The sequence below is a fragment of the Mandrillus leucophaeus genome, unplaced genomic scaffold (assembly GCF_000951045.1).
Source record: "Mandrillus leucophaeus isolate KB7577 unplaced genomic scaffold, Mleu.le_1.0 Scaffold266, whole genome shotgun sequence".
Lineage (NCBI taxonomy): Eukaryota > Metazoa > Chordata > Mammalia > Primates > Cercopithecidae > Mandrillus > Mandrillus leucophaeus.
In genome coordinates, this window is record NW_012102765.1 from 2,432,631 (window position 1) to 2,451,970 (window position 19,340).

General features: G+C 53.1%; 2 protein-coding genes across 4 annotated transcripts in view; both read left to right on the top strand.

The window, feature by feature from the left end:
- Window positions 1-174: 174 nt before the first annotated feature.
- Window positions 175-12,005, top strand: ASB10 (ankyrin repeat and SOCS box containing 10). Of its 3 annotated transcripts, none has more exons than XM_011984335.1 (6): window positions 175-555; window positions 1,341-1,608; window positions 6,254-6,773; window positions 11,029-11,142; window positions 11,409-11,594; window positions 11,740-12,005. In XM_011984335.1, exons 1-5 carry the CDS (start codon window positions 285-287, stop codon window positions 11,592-11,594), a joined length of 1,359 nt encoding a protein of 452 aa, XP_011839725.1. In that variant the 5' UTR covers window positions 175-284; the 3' UTR covers window positions 11,740-12,005. The 3 variants fall into 3 exon arrangements, with proteins under 3 accessions (XP_011839725.1, XP_011839724.1, XP_011839726.1); XM_011984334.1 differs by lacking the exon at window positions 175-555 and adding an exon at window positions 617-1,187; XM_011984336.1 differs by lacking the exons at window positions 175-555; window positions 11,029-11,142 and adding an exon at window positions 617-1,187.
- Window positions 12,006-14,365: 2,360 nt separating this feature from the next.
- GBX1 (gastrulation brain homeobox 1) overlaps window positions 14,366-19,340 on the top strand; it is a 31,062-nt gene continuing 26,087 nt past the window's right edge. The window contains exons 1-3 of the mRNA XM_011984370.1: window positions 14,366-14,415; window positions 14,829-14,994; window positions 18,587-18,669. Coding sequence (XP_011839760.1) covers window positions 14,366-14,415; window positions 14,829-14,994; window positions 18,587-18,669 — 299 coding nt within the window. The remainder of the gene's footprint in view (window positions 14,416-14,828; window positions 14,995-18,586; window positions 18,670-19,340) is intronic.

Below are 19,340 nucleotides of genomic sequence, written 5' to 3' on the forward strand. Positions count from 1 at the left end.
CAGCATGGTCTGGGTGGTCCCTTTCCACCCTGAGGTCATACAGCCCTGGGGTGAAGCTCAGAGTTGGAGGGCTCAGGCCGCTTGTTCTCCTGCCCCTCCCTCATTCCCCCACCCTGCCTGACTGACAGCTGGGCCAATCGGGGCTATTTATGGCTTGGCCTGATGTTGTGCTCCCCTGCGCCTCCCATGCTGGGCCCCACCCAGCTCGGGCCCAGCACCCACCTGCCTAGTCCACCAGCAACATCGCTGGGAGTCCTGCTGCTTTGGCTCTCCCAGAATAAGCCATGCCCTGGGGAAAGAACTCCTATCCCCACTGGGGACACCATCTGGGGTGCCTTCCCTCTGCCCCTGCCTGCCGGGTCTGGGGGCCCCACTCCCGCCCAGCCTGGGAGACCCCTCGGCCATCACCACTGCTGTGTCAAGACATGGCCCTGCAGAATGCCCTCTACACCGGGGACCTGGCAAGGTTGCAGGAGCTGTTCCCCCCGCACAGCACAGCCGACCTGCTGCTGGAGAGCCGGGCCGCAGAGCCTCGCTGGAGCAGCCACCAGAGGGGTGAGGGGCATCTGGGGGGTGCTGAGAACCTGGGGGGCTGGGCTGACTGCCTCGGCCATAGAGGACCTAAGGGCTTGAGAGACAGGAGAAGCCCCCAGCTGTTTCTCCCCAACCTCAAAGCTTGCCCAATAGCCTAAACCTTGGCCCAGGAACACAGTCATGCGGAGCCCAGAATAGCTCCTGCTGGATGCGTGGCCAGGTCAGGCTCAGAGCGTGGGACACAGGGGCCTTCTGCCTCTGTGTGTATTTCCCTGCTGCTCTCTCTCTGCCTTTGGCATATACCTCTCCTCCTCCCCACTCCCCTCTCCCCGCCCACATGCTCATGAGTTGGACTCCAGAAGAGTGCAAGGGGCAGGGAGAGCCCCTCGATGACAGACACCCCCTCTGTGCCAGGCTGCTGGAGAAGCCAAGTAGAGGGTCTGAGGAGCACCCCAAGTCTGGCCTGGGACCCATCGTCACCCGCACGGCCTCAGGACCTGCCCTTGCCTTCTGGCAGGCAGTGCTGGCTGGGGACGAGGGCTGCGTCTCCCGCATCCTCGCGGATTCCAGTACTGGCCTGGCTCCTGATTCCGTCTTTGATACCAGCGACCCAGAGCGATGGAGGGATTTCCGCTTCAACATCCGTGCTCTGAGTACGGGCTGGGGCCCTGGGGGTCGCAGCGGGAGAGAGGGGAGGACTCAGATGGAGCTCTGGGCTCCCTCTTCCTGCCTCTGCCCACCTCACCCCATCAGCTGGAAGGTCTTTGCCTTCCCTGGGATCTGAGACCCACATCTCCCCTCCCTAGGACTGTGGTCTCTGACATACGAAGAGGAGCTGACCACCCCACTGCATGTGGCGGCCAGCCGTGGCCACACTGAAGTCCTGCGGCTGCTGCTGAGGCGGCGAGCAAGGCCAGACAGTGCCCCTGGGGGCCGCACCGCCCTGCACGAGGCCTGTGCTGCAGGCCACACTGCCTGTGTTCATGTGCTGCTGGTGGCAGGAGCCGACCCCAACATCGCTGACCAGGATGGGAAACGCCCCCTGCATCTCTGCCGGGGGCCTGGCACCCTTGAGTGAGTGACCCCTCACCCCAACCCCCAGTTCCATTCTGAAGGGAAGCAAAGAGGCCTTCTCAGGGAGGATAGGGGAAAATGTCAGGCACGTGGGGCAGAGCAGTCCAGGCTTGGGGCATGGGTCAGGGTGCAATTACTTCCCAAGCCATCCACCCATTGACCCCATGAACTTTGGAGTGGCCTGGACTTTCGACAGTTTTCTGGTCTCCCAGGGGCAGATGGAGACTGTGGCAGGGGTGCAGTTGCATGGGCTGCATTGGGAAATTGCCTGGCTCCACTATGGGGAGGTGGCGTTGCTTAAAGTTTTAAAAGACACTCTGAGCTTATCCTATGTTCTAGGCACTGTGCTAAGTACAAGAGCAACTAAGTCCCTGAGGCCCTGCCCTCAGGGAGCTTACTGTTCAATGATCCAGACAGCGAGTCGAGGATGGTGGCCCCAGTGAGGACCTGCCTGGGTCCCTCTGGGCAGGGTCTGGTTCTCCATGACAGGTCTAGAATCTCCATATTGGTAGGGCACCCTCAGATCATGGGCTCAACGGACTCTCAATAACTAAACTCCCAAGAAACTGATGAATATACCCAAATGTGCCAATGTATCATTTATTGTAGGGAATAGTCCTTTGCAGTGACATAAATAACTGCACCCCATGTGTAAGCAACGTTGGAGGATGGGATCCCAATTACCATTTTGTAAACTAACTCTGCATCCTATAGAGGCCCTCTCTCTGCTGACTGCACACCTGCGGGTCTTGTCTCTTGCATGAGAAAGGTGCCAAATTATTGACCCTGAGGTTCTCCTTTCATGGACCCTCTCCTTGTTAATCCCATCAGCCTCTAGAGGATTCCATAGACTTCCTCATACTATGGTTGAGGATGTGTTCTTTACTAGCGTGGCCCAGTGGAAACCTAATGTGAGCCACATATGCAATTTAGAATGTTCTAGCAGCCCCATCAAAAAATGACAAATGGCCAGGCACAGTGGCTCACCCCTGTAATTCTAGCACCTTGGGAGGCTGAGGCAGGTGGCTCACTTGAGGCCAGGAGTCTGAGACCAGCCTGGCCAACATGCCCAAACCCTGTCTCTACTAAAAATACAAAAATTAGCTGGGTGTGGTGGCAGGCACCTGTAATTCTAGCTACTTGGGAGGCTGACACAGGAGAATTGCTTAAACCTGGGAGGTGGAGGTTGCAGTAAGCGGAGATTAGATTGCGCCACTGCACTCTAGCCTGGGAGAAAAAGTGAGACTTTGTCTCACAAAAAAAAAAGGACAAATATGTAAAATTAATTTTTAATGGTGGTAAAATATACATGAAATTTACCTTTGTAATCATTTTTTATTTATTTATTTTTTTCTGGAGATGGAGTCTTGTTCTGTCGCCCAGGCTGGAGTGCAGTGGTGCGATCTCGGCTCACTGCAAGCTCTGCCTCCCAGGTTCATGCCATTCTCCTGCCTCAGCCTCCCAAGTAGCTGGGACTACAGGCACCCGCCACCATGCCTGGCTAATGTTTTGTATTTTTAGTAGAGACGGAGTTTCACCATGTTAGCCAGGATGGTCTCGATCTCCTGACCTCGTGATCTGCCCACCTCGGCCTCCCAAAGTGCTGGGATTACGGGCATGAGCCACCATGCCTGGCCCTTTGTAACCATTTTTAAGTGTACAGTTCAATGGCATTAAGCCACATTCATGTTGTGGTTCAATCATCACCACCATCCATCTCCAAACCTTCTCATCTTCCCAAACTGAAATTCTATCCCCATCAAACACTAACCACCCACCGCATCCTCTCTCCCAAACCCTGGCAATCACTATCCTACTTTCTGTCTCTGAATGTGAACACTCTGGGGACCTCACATAAGTGGAATCATCCTGTATTTGTCCTTTTGTAACTGGCTTATTCCACTTAGCATGATGTCCTCAGACTTCACCCATGTTGTCTCATGTTTCAGAATTTCCTTCCTGTCTAAGGCTGAATAACACTCTGTTATATGTGGGGAGCACATTTTGTTTATTCATTAACCCACTGAGGGACACCTGGGTTGCTTCCACATTTTGGCTATTGCAAATAATGTTGCTGTGGACATGTGGGTACAAATATCTGTGAAGCAGGTTAAATTAATTATATTTTATTTAACACAACAAATCCAAAGTGTTATCATGTTGACATGTAATCAATATAAAATTGAGGCTGAGCACAGTGGCTTATGCCTGTAATCCCAGTACTCTGGGAGGCCGAGCTGGGTGGATCACCTGAGGTCAGAGTTCAAGACCAGCCTGGCCAACATGGTAAAACTGTCTCCACTAAAAATACAAAAATTAGCTGGACATGGTGGTGGGCACCTGTAATCCCAGCTACTCAGGAGGCTGAGGCAGGAGAATCGCTTGAACCCAGGAAGTGGAGGTTTTAGTTTGCCAAGATCGTGCCACTGCACTCCAGCCTGGGCAAAAGAGGGAAACTCCATCTCAAACAAACAAACAAACAAAAATCAGCCAGGCGTGGTGGTGCACACCTGTCATCTCAGCTACTCAGGAGGCTAAGGTAGGAGGATCACTTGAGCCTGTGAGGTGGAGGTTACAGTGAGTGGAGATCACACCACTGTATTCCAGTCTGGGCAACAGAGAGAGACCTCATCTCAAAAGAAAAAAAAAAGAGAGAGAGAGAGAGAGAGAGAGAATGAGAGAGAGATAGGGTCTTTCTCTCAGTCACCCAGTCTGGATTTGCAGTGGTGTGTTCATAGCTCACTGCAGCCTCAAACTACGGGGCTCAAACAATCCTCTCACCTCAGCCTGTAGAGTAAATGGGACTACTAGAGGCCCACACCACCATTCCCAGCTAATTTTTTGTGGAGATGGGTCTCACTTTGTTGCCCAGGATAGTCTTGAACTCCTGGGCTAAAGTGATTCTCCACTGCCCTTAGCCAGCTCTGTTTCTGAAGAAGGAGAAGAAGAAAAGGTGTGCATATAACACAGCACATCTCAGTTAGGATTAGCCACATTTCAAGAATTTGATAGCCACAGGTGGCTAGTAGCTACCACTGGATAGTGAATGATCCCACATTTTTAGTTCTGACCATGTTCCCACCAGCCTCCCTGAGATCACACGCAGGGATAATCCTTCCTTCCTTTTTGAGGAAACAAATGTATTTTAAAATTATTATGGAGACGTTTAAACCTATAGAAAGGCAGACAGGATAATGAAGTGAGCCCCCACAAACCATCACCCTCTATACCTCCCACTCCCCCCGCCATTTTGAGCTCTTACGATGGCAGGTTTTCAGGGGTTGTCTCACATGCTGCTCACAATCACCTCGGAAGATGGAGCTGTTATAATTATCCGCATTCTACACAGGCGGGAACTGGAGCTCAGAGAGGCCAAGTCCTGTTAGTGAGGTGCACACGTTGCTGTGACTCCCTGTGCTTCTTGCCATCTTGGAGTAAATCCAGTTGGCCAATTTCAGTCTTTTTTAGTTTTTATTTTTCCATTTTGAGAAGGAGTCTCACTCTGTCACGCAGGCTGGAGTGTAGTGGCATGATCTCAGCTCACTGCAGTCTCTGCCTCCTGGGTTCAAGCGATTCTCCTGTCTCAGCCACCCAAGTAGCTGGGATTACAGACACCCATCACCACACCTGGCTAATTTTTGTATCTTTAGTAGAGACAGAGTTTCACCATGTTGGCCAGGCTGGTCTGAAACTCCTGACCTCAGGTGATCCACCCACCTTGGCCTCCCAAAGTGCTGGGATTATAGGCATGAGCCACCATGCCCAGCCAATCAGTCTTGAGCCACCACGCTCAGCCAATCAGTCTTATTCTTTGTCCTACTGCCCCATTTCCATGTGCGCCCACTGCCAGGCCCCACGCTCCCTTCCTCCTCCAGTCCCAGCATGCAGAGCCCCCCAACGGTCCTGCTGCCCCTGGACCCAAACAGCAGCCCTCCCCCTACTAGCCATATCAACTTGCATGAGATCCTCAGACCTCAGTTTCCTCCTTTGTGGCATAAGTGTCTTAAGGGAGCCTACCAAGGGAATATAGTGAGGATGAAATTAGCTACATGTAAAACCCTTAGCAGGCGCCTGTTCTAACCACTCATGTGATAACTGCTGGTGACGTTTATTCTCACGGATGATTTAGTGGATTATCCCAACAAAATGTATGTGGATGTTAAAGGACACTGTTGGCTGGGCACAGTGGCTCATGCCTATAATCCAGCACTTTGGGAGGCCAAGGCAGGTCGATCACTTAAGGTCAGAGTTCGAGACCAGCCTGGCAAACATGGTGAAACCCCATCTCTACTAAATACACAAAAAACTAGCCGAGCATGGTGGGGGCCGCCTGTAATCCTAGCTACTCTGGAGGCTGAGGCAGGAGAATGGCATGAACCTGGGCGGCAGCAGTTGCAGTGAGCTGAGATCGCGCCACTGCCCTTCTGCGTGGGCAATAGAACAAGACTTAGTCTCAAAAAAAAAAAAAAAAAAAAAAAAAAAAAAAAAGAAGGGCACTGTTGATATTGCAGAATGGTGCCGGGATGACCAGTGACGGGCAGGGTGTAGGGTGGGTGGGGGGAGACAGAACAAAGAGCCACCCAAGTGTGTTCTCGCTGGGAGTCTGTGCCTGCTTTCCTCCCCACCACCATCTCCTCCCTAATAGGTGTGCGGAGCTGCTCCTGAGGTTTGGAGCAAGAGTGGATGGTCGGTCCGAGGAGGAAGAGGAGACCCCTTTGCATGTGGCTGCCCGGCTTGGCCATGTGGAGCTGGCAGATCTGCTTCTAAGACGGGGGGCATGTCCTGATGCCCGCGATGCCGAAGGCTGGACCCCACTGCTGGCTGCCTGTGACATCCGCTGCCAGTCCACTGCCGATGCGGAGGCCACCACGGCCCGCTGCCTGCAGCTGTGCAGCTTGCTGCTTTCAGCTGGAGCAGACGCTGATGCTGCCGACCGGGACAAGCATCGACCCCTGCACCTGGCCTGTCGCCGTGGCCATGCAGCTGTTGTGGAGCTGCTCCTGTCCTGTGGCGTCAGCGCCAACGCCATGGACTATGGGGGACACACACCCCTGCACTGTGCTCTGCAGGGCCCAGCTGCAGCCCTGGCCCAGAGCCCCGAGCACGTGGTTCGGGCTCTGCTCAACCACGGTGCCGTCCGTGTCTGGCCAGGGGCCCTCCCCAAGGTATGGGGGCTGCAGGCAGCAGGAGGGCCACCATGGTGAGGGGACAGGGAGACCTAGGCCTGTGCTCCGGTTTACTTTGGAATGTGGCCTGTGCACATAGATTGGTTCCTTCTGTCTGTCTTTCATTCAGCATGTAAGCAAAGCCCAAATAGGGGTCAAGGTGAAGACACAGATCAGCGGGAACTGTGTGTGTGTGTGCATGTGTGTGTGCATGTGTTCACATGGTGTGCATGTGTATACATGTGTTCATGCACATATGTGCATGTATATACTGTGCATGTGTGATAAAGGTGGACTGGGGGCAGTGAGGCCAGATGATAAAGGATCCAAAAAGACAGAAGGAGTCAGGGTTGATGTGGGTGGTGGGCATTGTTCAAGGGTCTTCATCAGCACAACGAACTGCTGAAAATAGCATTTGAGGAAGCTCCCACTAGCAGTGGGATCAGTTCAGTGACAGACGCAGGAGAGGCTCCCCAAGGGAAGGGGGCGAGCCTGTTTCAGGAGCCTCAAGGTCCCCTGAATGTCTGCAAATGGACATGGTCCCACCTTCTGAGAATCTAGTAGGACCCACAGCCCCCAGAACAGCTGCCACGGTCCTGGCACCTGTGAACATGCCTTTCACTGTCAATTTCAATTTATATCCTACTTTATCTTAATTTCCCCTAAGTAGGTTCAACTTGAAGACCTGTGCTACTGATGCCCTGGGAGGGGGCCTTGCTCCATGCTGTGTCGTGTCTGGAGGAGCGTAGATAATGTCACGAAGGGCGCTGGGTCTGGGAATGGGGACATCCATTCTCAGAGGAGATGGGTCAGAACTGAAACCACCCTCTAAGTAGGCAGGTCCCCTCTGGCCCAGCCCAGAGTCTTGTCCCACCCAGCCTTGCCTGTCCTGGGACCTCCTGCTATCCCAGCCTCTCCCCTTTGCTCACAAACCTAGAAGCATCTGTCTGGATTCCTAAGCAAGACCAAATAATTAAACAGCCCAAGAGTTCGGCAGATTGGTCTCCCCTTTGGGAAAATACAAGAAAATCAACAATTAACACTAATTAATCTCCTATTAACACTAGATAATTAGGAGACAAGTAATTCCCTGTAATCTGACGGCAGCTCTGACAGCTAATGATTTCCCCAGCAGGCAGGGGCGGGAGGAGGGCCCGGCACAGCGAAAGGGTTTCCTGGGACCCCACAGCCCTGCTCCACCCCTCAGCCTGTCTCTGGGACCAAAGGGGCTGGCAGAGCAAAGTACCCCATTTGTCCCTTTCCATGATCTGCAGCCCTGCCAGCTGAGGGGTTTCTGTCCTCCCTGCACAGAAGCCTCCACCACCTATCTATGATGAAACGCCAGCCCCAGCCGGTTCTCTAGGAGCCACCACTTTGGACTTGGTGCTCAGGGGACCTGGATCCAGGATGACTTTGATGCTTGTTTGTGTGGCTGTAGGCAAGTCACTGCATGTGATACAGGCTCTCCCTAAGAGGATGGAAAACTGTAGGAGAGCACTGGGGAAGAGTTGGAGCAAGCACAGCCTTGACTACACAGCAGGCACTGTTCTAAGCTGTATTTCCTCTTACAGGAGTTTCTCAGTCCTCCCAGCAACCTCTGAGGTCAGTGGTGACTAGGAGTGTAGGCTCTGGAGCCAGACACACTACCTGTGTGGCCTCCGGCAAGTTGCTGAATCTCCCTAGGCCTCAGTTTTGTCATCTGTAACATAGGGATATGACACTATGCCTTCTTCATAGGGTTAGTGTGAGAAGGGTTAATATACATCAAGCCTAGTGCTTAACACTTGTTAGCTAGCGTTGTTCTCGTTATGTAATGTATGAGAAAGCACTTGGTAAGCTGCTTGGCATCATCCCAATGAGGGTATCATTGGACACAGGAGTACAAAGCAGGTTGGTGTAGCCGCACAGGCTTCCTGGAGGAGGCGGGACTGGGATGGGCAGTTTTGAAGGGAAGAAGGAGGAAGAGACAGGTATTTCAGGCACAGAGAGCTGATTGAGCCCAGTGCAGAGGTGGGGATCAACATGGGCCAGGAAGGACAGAGATGGGCCTGAGGGGCAGGTGGAGAGGAGAGTCGGAGAGAACCAGCCTGCTCTTCCCTAGCTCGGAGGAGTGAGGAAAAGAGGCCTCCCGGGACAGACTGGTGAGCACTGCTCAGATGCAGGGCTAGAAGCAGAGGGCCCAGGTGTGTAACATGCTTTCTCCAGGGACCCCGGAAGACCAGGTCTTCTGCTCCCACTGCTCATCGCTACTGTCATTGACAGACAGAAGGGTCTCCTCTCCTTGCAGACAGAGGCTGTTAAACCCCCACTGTTAGATGCAGTTGTGTGTTTGGCCACGTGTAGGTTGTGTGTGAGATACTGCCTGAAAGACAGTACTTACCTGTTTTCAGATCTTAAAAGGCTCTGTGGCCATCACCTGTAGAGATGCAGCGAGAGTGGAGTGCAGTGGAGGAGGCACGAATCTGCTTTAGGTACCAAGTTCAGGCACAAGCGGGAGTCATGGTGCCCGTGTCTGTCAGGCCACTTTTCTGACCACGTGGACGGTCTGTCCACAGGCTGCTCCACTGCATGGCTTGCCCACGTGCTGCATTGGACCACCACTTCAGAGACCTTTCTTGACCACTCCATCTAGGATAGTGCCCTCCCAACCATGCTCAGTCCCCTGACCCTACTTTTTTTCCTTTTTTTTTTGAGACAGGGTCTCACTCTGCCGCCCACATGTGCAGTGGCGCGATTCTGGCTCACTGCAACCTCTGCCTCTCAGGCTCAAGAGATTCTCCTGCCTTAGCCTCCCGAATAGCTGGGATTACAGGTGCACGCCACTACTGCCTGGCTAATTTTTGTATTTTTGGCAGAGACGGGGTTTCACCATGTTGGCCAGGCTGGTCTGAAACTGCTGACCTCAAGTGATCCATCCACCTCAGCCTCCCAAAGTGCTGGGATTACAGGCATGAGCCACCGTGCCCGGCCCCTTCTTGTTTTTCATTGCAGCAGCAGATCTGTGAGTGATGACTTCTGTGTTTATTATGCTTTCCTTCTGAAATAGAAGCTCTTGGATGACGAGGACTTCATTTTCCCCACTGCTGAATTTGAAGTGCTTGGCACATAGTAGGCCCTCAATAAATAGTTGCCGAATGAACCAATGAAAGCACAAATCTGGCTCCAACTAGATTCCACTCCTGCTCCTATCAAATCCTCTCCTGCTCTTGCAGGCAGTCCATCGGCCTCTGGTTGCCTTGTCCCTTCTCTCTGAATACCCTCGTGGCTCTGGGGTTCCCTTGCCTCCAGAGCCCAATCCTCCCTCTGTGAGTCCCCCACCCAGCCCCACCCCACTCCCTGGCCCACTCTTGTAGCTGTTTCTACCCACACTTGGCATTGTATGGATTCTGTGATCTTTGTATCTGCTCAGGAGCTCCACCCACAGGTCAGGGACCCTTCCAGCCAGCAGAAAACCCAGCCCAGAACCTTGTGGAGGTAGAGAGGAGAGCAGGATGGTGGTGTGGGTAAGGGCAAGGGGCCACGCTTCCAGGCCTGGACTGTGGGAACCACAACTTGGGCAAGTTAATTAACTTCTCTGTCCCTCAGTTTCCCTTGGCTGTAGTGAAGAAAATGGGATAATAACATAGGGATATTAACAGTCCATCCCTTAGAGGGACAACAGTGAAGAGTTCATACATGTAAAGTGCTAGAAAAATCATCTGGCCTGAGTTATGCACAATAGAAAGGTTAGCTGCTGTATTGGCTTCCTGGATCAAACGAAGTACCACAAACTGGATAGCTTAAAGCAACAGAAATGGAGTTCCCTTACAGCGGTGGAGGCTGGAAGTTTGAAATGCAGGTGTAGGCAGGGCTGGCTCCTTCTGAAGCCTCTGAGGGAGAATCTGTTCCATGGTGCTCTTGTAGCTTCCAGTGGTTTCCCACAATCCTTGGTGTCCTTTGACTTGTACAGGTGTCACTCCACTGTCTGCCTTTGTCGTTACGTGGCCTTCTCGTCTGTGTCGGTGTCCGTGCCTCTGTTTTCTCTTCTTATAAGAACACCAGTCATATTGAATAGGGCCCACCGTAATGACCTCATTTTAACCTGATTACATTTGCAAAGACCCTATTTCCAATTAAGGTCCCATTCATAGGTACAGGGGGTTAGGTCTTCAATATATCTTTTAGGAAACAAAGTTCAACCCACAACAACTATTCTGGAGCTGTCTGGTCACTGTGTGGACTGACTGGGGACCCAACACGTCTTTGCCTCCCACAGGTGCTGGAGCGCTGGAGCACGTGCCCTCAGACCATCGAGGTCCTGATGAACACCTACAGTGTTGTGCAGCTTCCCGAGGAGGCTGTGGGCCTGGTGCCTCCTGAAACTCTGCAGGTCAGATTCCAAGGCCCTGAACATAGAGCCTCTCATCCTGGCCCCAAGACTCCCACCTGCTAAACCACAGCCCCCCAGAGAAAGTATCCAAAGACGCACTCATGCCCCAGAAGAGAGAATTTGCAGAGTGAACACTCAAACTTTCATTGTTTCTAAGAGATTCCTTCCAGTAGATGCCCCACCCCTCCCTCACCTGCCTATCCTGTGAGGAGCCGGCACCACCTGTCTGAGGCTGCCCCTCACTGAGCCCCTTGTTCTGCCCCCAGAAACATCAGCGTTTCTACTCCTCCCTTTTCGCCTTGGTGAGGCAGCCCAGGTCGCTGCAGCATCTGAGCCGCTGTGCGCTCCGCTCCCACCTGGAGGGCAGCCTGCCCCACGCGCTGCCCCGCCTCCCCCTGCCACCGCGCCTGCTCCGCTACCTGCAGCTGGATTTTGAGGGCGTGCTCTACTAGGTGAGCCCTGGGATCTGTGAGCAGTAACAGCTGCTTGGGGTCCAGGGATGGGTGGAAGGCAAGAGAAGCATTGGGGAAGGCCTTGGCCAGAACCGGCCTGTCCCCGAACCACCAGAAGCCTCTGAATACAAACCTCTCCTTCCAGATGTCCATGGCCTTTTGAGAGGGCCTGAAAGCAGATGCCCCAGCCTGCAGAGGGCGCGCCTCTGCACTAACTCAGGCCAGGTAGCCTAGCAGCGGAGGCCCAGCTGCGCAGGCAGGTGTGGATGCTGCAATTCCCAATGCAGAGAAGCGGACTAACAGCCACAGCCAGATGATGTCTGATGAAGACACACTCCTGTTGGGGCTCTCCTGGGGCCCCCTTCTAGCCTGTGCAAACCCTGTATGTGCATTAAAAATCTTCAGGTCTGTTTTGGTACTGTCTCCAGCAGACCTTCCTCTGAACTTGCTCCCTTGCCGGGGAGTCGGGATGGGCGGACTGACAGGGGCTCCCTGCGTGCCCCATGGGGCCAGCTGCATCACCTTCCCCTTTGGCATCAGCCAGCTGCTAAGAGGTCTCAGGCTTGCCAGCTCCATGAAATGACAGAATGACCACCAGGTGACAACGCGTTAGAAAAGGCCTAAAGGAGGTGCAGGGTGCACATGGAGGCAGTGCAGAGAGTTGGGCAGGAAGGCACAGGAACCCTTGGGGTAGGAAGGTGAGGAGGCAGGAGAGCCATCTGGAAGGAGGGGCATGTAGGGTGGCCCATCGCAGAGGGTAGCCATGGCTCAGTTGAGAGCCAAAGGCCCAGGTTTAGAAAAACAGAACCAGTTCTGCCTATTGCCTGACACGGTAGGTCAGGGAGGACCAGAAGCACGCCTGGTTCCTGCCTCTTTTATCTGCTCCTTCCTTAAATTTAGCTCTGGCTGCAAGAGCGCCGAGTTGAAAGTTCCATGACCCAGGTTCTGGTCTTAACTTTGCCATTAACTTGTGGAACCTAAGTCTCTTACCTCTCCGGGCTCACGTTTCTGCCTCTGTAAAAAGAGAGGGAGGAGAGTCCCTGAGAGTCACTGTAGTATCAGGATTTTCAGAACCTGCCAGAGGCCCCCGCAGCCAGGAGCTACCTGCAACCACAGGCGGAGGGAAGGTGGTCGGGACAGGGCAGCCAATCAAGTGCACCGTGATCCCTGACGTCAAGGGTCGCTGGACAGAGTTCCCCCAGGCGGCAAAGTGCGCACGCGCTAGAGCTCGCAACTTTCCCGCCAACTGGCACGAGCTAGGCGGCGAAGGGCGGGGCCGGGAGGGCGAGAAGAGACAGGGGGTGGGGCCTAGAGGGCGCGAGGCGGCCGGGGGCGGGGCCTGGAGGGCGTGAGGCTTTAGGCCGCGCTGACCAGGGCCGGAAGCCCGGTTAGGCGTTGAGAGGCGGCTGAGGAGAAGCGCAGAGGAAGTGAGAGGGCCCGGATTCTCACCCTGGCCTCACGGACCTTGGGCTGACTGGTCTGTCTGGCTTCAGGTGCTGGGGCGCGGCTCGAGGACGCGGGTGCGGTGGGCAAGCGGTGGAGGCTCCTCGCTGTGGAAACCCCAGGCGGACCCCGACCACACAGACCCCACCTCGCGGGCAGGAAGCGGCTGCCCCAAGGCGTGCGCGGGAACCTGGTGCGCGAGGCCCACTCCTGTTGAGGGCCTGCGGGGCGCCCTGTGGAGACCGCGGCTCGGGTCTGTGTCCTGGGGGACGTCCTAGTGCTCGCTGGTTTGTTCCGTAGCCGTTCCAGGGCCTGCTGCGTTCAGGCGCCGCTGCACCGGGGGCAAGGCCTGCCCTCCAGGCCCCACCAGGGTCCGCGTGCGCGGGGTGGCCGGAGCGCGGCGCACAGGAAGAAGCGGCAGGTGCTGCCGAGCCCGGGACTGGGGTTGGCAGTGCGAACTATTTTAGATCGGGTGACAGGGAAACTTGCTCTCTGAGGAGGTGACATTTAGTCAGAGACCTGAGTAGAGCAGGTCAGCAGGAGTGGCAGGACCGACCGCCCTGGCTGCGGGCGTGGGTCGGGGGGCGCCTGCGGCGGTCCAGGTCAGAGGCAGTCGCGGCGGGCAAGATTCGGGATCCCTGGGGAGAACTGGGGGGCCGCTGCTGGGGGGATGTGCAGAAAAGCGCTGCCTAGGGGGACTCGCAGGTTTTTGCCTTGGACTCCTGGTCAGAAGGTGGTGCCAGATGCTAAGGTGGGGAAGACGAGAAAGGAACGGGAAGCAGAAGGCCGTTGTTGGGGAGATGGCACTGGAGCCGCCTAGGAACCATCTCAGAGGCTGTGGCCTGGGCACGGGGATCTGGGCCCAAGTCGAGCGCAGGTCTGGGCATCATGCGAGTGCGGGCTCGCTGGCGCGGGAAAGAGTTTGGAGCTCTGCTCCCAGGGAATCCCGACTCCCGGGGATGACTTGCCCGAGAGAGTCCTGCTGGTGGATTTTGATGGAAATTCTATTCGATTGCATCCACTTGGTTCACTGTGTGCTTCCGGGTCCCCACGTTTTAGGTGCTTCATGCCCCGCTGGGAACGAGACACGCTCCTGCCCTCAGTGAATCTTCAGTCTAGTGTGAGAAACAAGCGTGTGAACAACCAGTTAGAATACAGAGGGCAATAGGATGAATGCAAGATAAATGTGGGAGCAGGAGCTGGAGGCGTGAAGACGAGAGCGAGGAATGGGGTTGAGATCTGGGAGGGCGTCCCAGAAGAAGGACCCTCCTCTAAAGTGATAGGAAGACGGGGGAGGATTTCTGGCCACATCTGGAGAGCCTGCGATCATGGGACGCCTTTTCAAGGACGGGGAAGGGAAGAAAGGCGATGTGGAGTGGTGGCTATGAAGGGGCTGTGCACAACTTCACATACTGTCCCTTAGCGGGGCAATGTCAGGAGGGTCCTCACTGGGGTTAGACATTCAGATTCTTGCGAGCCAGGGCGCTTCCTCCCCAACCTCCTGGCTGTTGGTCCCGCGGGCCCAGAACCTCTCCCTGGTAATTGCTTTTCGTAATGTGCTTGCTCCAAACCAATTTCACGCCTCCGTGAGGACTCCGCCCTGCACTAGAGGCGCGGACCTCCCCACCACCCACCTACCCACGAGTGAACGCGCGAGCTCACACATACGGTACACATTTAACACAACAGACATACAGGGTTCGGGTACTGGGGCACACTAAACATACTTAACCCTACACTCACGCACACTAGACGTTAAGACACTCACGTACAACCCCCCTGCCCAAACAGTGCGTTCACAGTTAAGCACCTAGAGGCGTCCCGCGCGCTGGCCCTTGGAGGCTCAGTTAGTGGTTTCTTTGCCCTCGGCGCGTCTCCTGGACTATCGCCAGGGGGCGCTGCAGCACCCCGCACCTCCTTCGCTGTGCCCGCAGTTGTGCGCTGCTGCCACCAGAGGGTACCCGCGGCCAGACCCGACGCTGCCCACCATGAGAGGACTTTCTCTGGCCAATGAGTGGATTGGAGGTATAGATTTGTGGTCTTTGACTTGAATACTTTGTTTTTTCTCAGCATCCTTGGTGCTAGTTGGCAACACAAGTCAGGCCAGATGATGAGGCCGTGGTGGACACAGAGGGTAGATTAAAGATAAAATTCCTCTATAGGAGCATTTCCCAAATGTCAGAGAATATGGGCAAAGCAGTACTTTTAGAATTCTGTTTTGGACAATGAGACCAGGTACTTTCCCATAATGCGTCTGCTCAGGAATTCAGTGGGAAAACCACAGTTTTTTGCTGGTGAAGAAAGGAGCTAGCCCTGTTCAGATTTGACAGAGGCAAGGTCTGTACTTGGTACTGATGAGAGAGTAAGAAGTAGTTTTGGAGTGCTCTGGATTTCAGGGAAAATTAGTCCCTTCCTTTCTTGGCCACTCTACTCTTTGTCTATTTAGTGCAGGAAGAACTCATTTTGGAAGGTGTTTTTTCATATTCAGTTGACTCTTGCCCTTGCTTTTTGACTAGACAAAGTTTTTGTTGTTCTTTTTTTTTTTTGAGACGGAGTCTCACTCTGTCGCCCAGGCTGGAGTGCAGTGGCATGATCTCTGCTCACTGCAAGCTCCACCCTCTGGGTTCACGCCATTCTCCTGCCTCAGCCTCCCCAGTAGCTGGTACTACAGTTGCCCACCACCATGCCCAGCTAATTTTTTGCATATTTAGTAGAGATGGGGTTTCACCGTGTTAGTCAGGATGATCTGGATCTCCTTTGTGATCCACCCGCCTCGGCCTCCCAAAGTGCTGGGATTACAGGCATGAGCCACCGTGCCCGGCCCTTGTTGTTCTTATTTGTAAGACGGTCCTGCTCTGTCACCTAGGCTAGAGTGCAGTGGCACAATCTCTGCACACTGAAGCCTCAACCTCCCCAGCTCAAGTGATCCTCCCATCTCAGCCTCCTGAGTAGTTAGGACTACAGACATGTGCCACCATGCCTGGCCAATTTTTAAAATTTTTTTATAGAGACGGGGGTCTCACTATGTTGTCCAAGCTGGCCTTGAACTCCTGGTCTCAAGTGGTTCTCCCACCTGGGCCTCCCAAAGTGTCAGGATTACAGACATAAACCACTGTACCCAGCCAGAGTAGATATTAATCACTGTCCCTCACAGATGGAGATGTCAAAGAAGGGTCAAGGTCACAGGGCCCAGTGAGGGGTCAGAAAAGGAATTTGACTCCAGGTCTTTTTACTTTAGCCAGTGCTTCTTTCCATTTACCATGTGGCCTCAGTTCTATGTTCTATGAAAGGGCAGGGAAAGGAAATGGGTTGCTGCAGTTGCCACTATGTATGCCAATGTTACTGAATGTCAAGGACTTCACAGAAGTCACACTTCGTATCTCCAGCATGGCAAGGGAATACATCGAGGATATAAATGGGTTATGAAATACAGTATCTAACAAACACAAACCACACCAGGTCAATAGAAGTACTTGAGGTCTCACTTGCCTCTGTTCAGAATTGGTGGCCCACCGGGATTTGTTGGCACTAAGTTTTAAGTATGTACTTCCTGGCCAGGCCCAGTGACTCTTGCCTATAATCCCAGCACTTTGGGAGGCTGAGGCAGGCGAATCACGAGGTCAGGAGTTCGAGACCAGCCTGGCCAACATGGTGAAACCCCGTCTCTACTAAAAATACAAAACTTAGCTGGGCATGGTGGTGGGCACCTGTAATCAGAGCTACTTGGGAGGCTGAGGCAAGAGAATCGCTTGAATCCGGAAGGCGGAGGTTGCAGTGAGCCAAGATCATGCCATTGCACTCCAGCCTGGGCAACAGAGCAAGATTCCATCTCAAAAAAAAAAAAAAGTATGAACTTCCTGTGCCAGCTTGAGTAGAGAATCCACTTTACTGAGTATAGTTCTAAGCAATAAGCTCTTGGCATGAACTAGGTGACATATATCTTGAAGATCATAGGGTTATTTTATTTATTTATTTTTTGAGATGGAATTTCCCCCTTGTTGCCCAGGCTAGAGTGCAGTGGTGTGATCTCGGCTCACTGCAACCTCCACCTCCCAGGTTCAAGCGATTCTCCTGCCTCAGCCTCCCAAGTAGCTGGGATTACAGGCATGCACCACTATGCCCAGCGGATTTTGTATTTTTAGTAGAGATGGAGTTTCACTATGTTGGCCAGGCTAATCTCGAACTCCTGACCTCAGGTGATCCACCCACCTCGGCCTCCCAAAGTGCTGGGGTTACAGGCATGAACCACCGTGCCCAGCCCAGAGGGTCTTTAAAACATTTTTTAGAGGTCTCCCTCTGTCACCCAATCTGGAGTACATGGTGCAATTATGACTCACTCTAACCTCCAACTCTTGGGCTCAAGCAATCCTCCTGCCTCTGCCTCCCAAGTAGCTGGAGCTACAAGTGTGTGCCACCATGATTGGCTAATACAATCAGAGGGTCTTTTAACCTTGAGTCCTTGACATACCAGAATGTGACAGGCTTCTTAAAGTGTCCTTTTATTGAAGGGACTGGTAGAAGAGTGATGTTTCAATATATATCCTTTTGAGCTTTTGGAATTTGGTACTATGTGATTTTATTACCTATGCAATAAATGAATGCAATTACTTTTAAAAATGGCTCTTCCTTCATGCCTTACTTGGCTGATCCTGTAACTGCTCATACAGGTTTAATTTCAGTTTTGTAGCCCAAAGTTGCCTCAATAATTTGTCGTCAATAAGCCTCTGTTATATATCCACCACTGATAAGCCCTCTCACTTTAAAAATACAATATACTTTTGAAGCTTGGTCTTCCATGTTGGTCTGGCAAAGTGCTTGGTTAATTTAGCAAAGGGGTGTTCCGAAGAGCATCTTTAGACATGTCCTTTAGTAGTGAGTTGGAGTTAAGCTAAGGCACTTCTTCTTTCTCCATTGCAACATCTTACCACCAGACTTGTTTCTTAGAAATTGCACTGGTTAAATGTGGAGCCCAAGGTAGATCAAGACTGCGTGGAAATGAGATTCTTCTCTGTTCATCTCTCTGATGAATTGTCAGTTAAGGCATAACCAAAAAAATCCTTTCTTGAGTCCTGCCCCCCTCCTCAGTCCACCCTGGTGACAGTGTCTTTGAAGGTACTGATTTAAATACATCAGCCTGACATTAACAGTGTTCACTAGGCTAACACAACACTCCTAATTTGGAACAAATGTCACTGAGACCCAGAGTTCCCTCCTGCCCTGCTCTGTCTTGGCCGGGCAATCCTGGAATTTGTGTAGGTTTTTGTCCTCCCTGGAGCCAAATCACTTCCCCTATCTAGACTGCATCTTCCTAAACTTGCCTGGCTTTGCTGTTATTAATTTTAATATTAATTTTAACCAGCTTGGCTCTACCTAGCCTTACCTGAATAACAATTTCCTTGTGACCAGATGACACTCACTGTAGCTGGCCAGCCTTGCCCTGTGTCCTGAAGCTTGGGTCACTCTTCTGTTGACTTGCCTGTCTTGTCTCTTTCTTGCCCACTAACCTGAGGTGGCTATCAAGTCAAAGTGTCTGTGACTTTTGCCTCTAGATTGACAACTCTACCGCTGGGAATTGGGAGGAGGAGGAGGACGGTAAAAGGCGCCACCATTTCTGTGTCTCAGAAGGGGGGAGGTGAGAGTCATCTGCAATTAGCGGATAATTAGCGCTACTGACCCTTGGGGCTCATCAGCGCTCCTGGGGCCAGCCCCCAGCAATCAGCCAGGGCAGGTCGGGAGTGTCAGGCCCAGGAATGAATAGGGCTCATCAGCGGCGCTGGAGCTGGGGAGCCAATCAGGGAAAATTAATAGCAGAAGAGAGGGAGAGAGAGCGAGGGAGGGAGACAAGAGATAGACAGACAGACAAGAGATACAGATAAAGGAGAGAAATGAGAAAAATCGAGTAACAGAGACTGGGATAAGGAGTAAGAGATGGGAAAGAAATAATCAGAGAGGAATAGGAATAGAAACGAGGACGGGAAAGGGTAGAGGAGTGGGAGGAAGAAAAAGAATGTAAAGGATGGGAGAAAGATGGAGGGAAAAGGTCAGAGGAATGGTAAGTACTTGGCATAGTGTGGGCACTCAAGGAAATTACCCAGAGGCAAGAGAAAGGGACTAGGGGAAGTTGGAGATGGAGGAGGAGGAGGGAATGAGGAAGAAGGTGAAGAGCCAATGCCAAGAGAATAGAGACCAGAGGCCAGAGTGCCAATGGGGCAGACAGGAGGAAAGGGGCCCCATAAGAGTAGCGCTAAGCCATAGCACCGGGCGGGCGCAGCGCGCCCCCTGTCGGCCCCGCCTGCTCTCTGC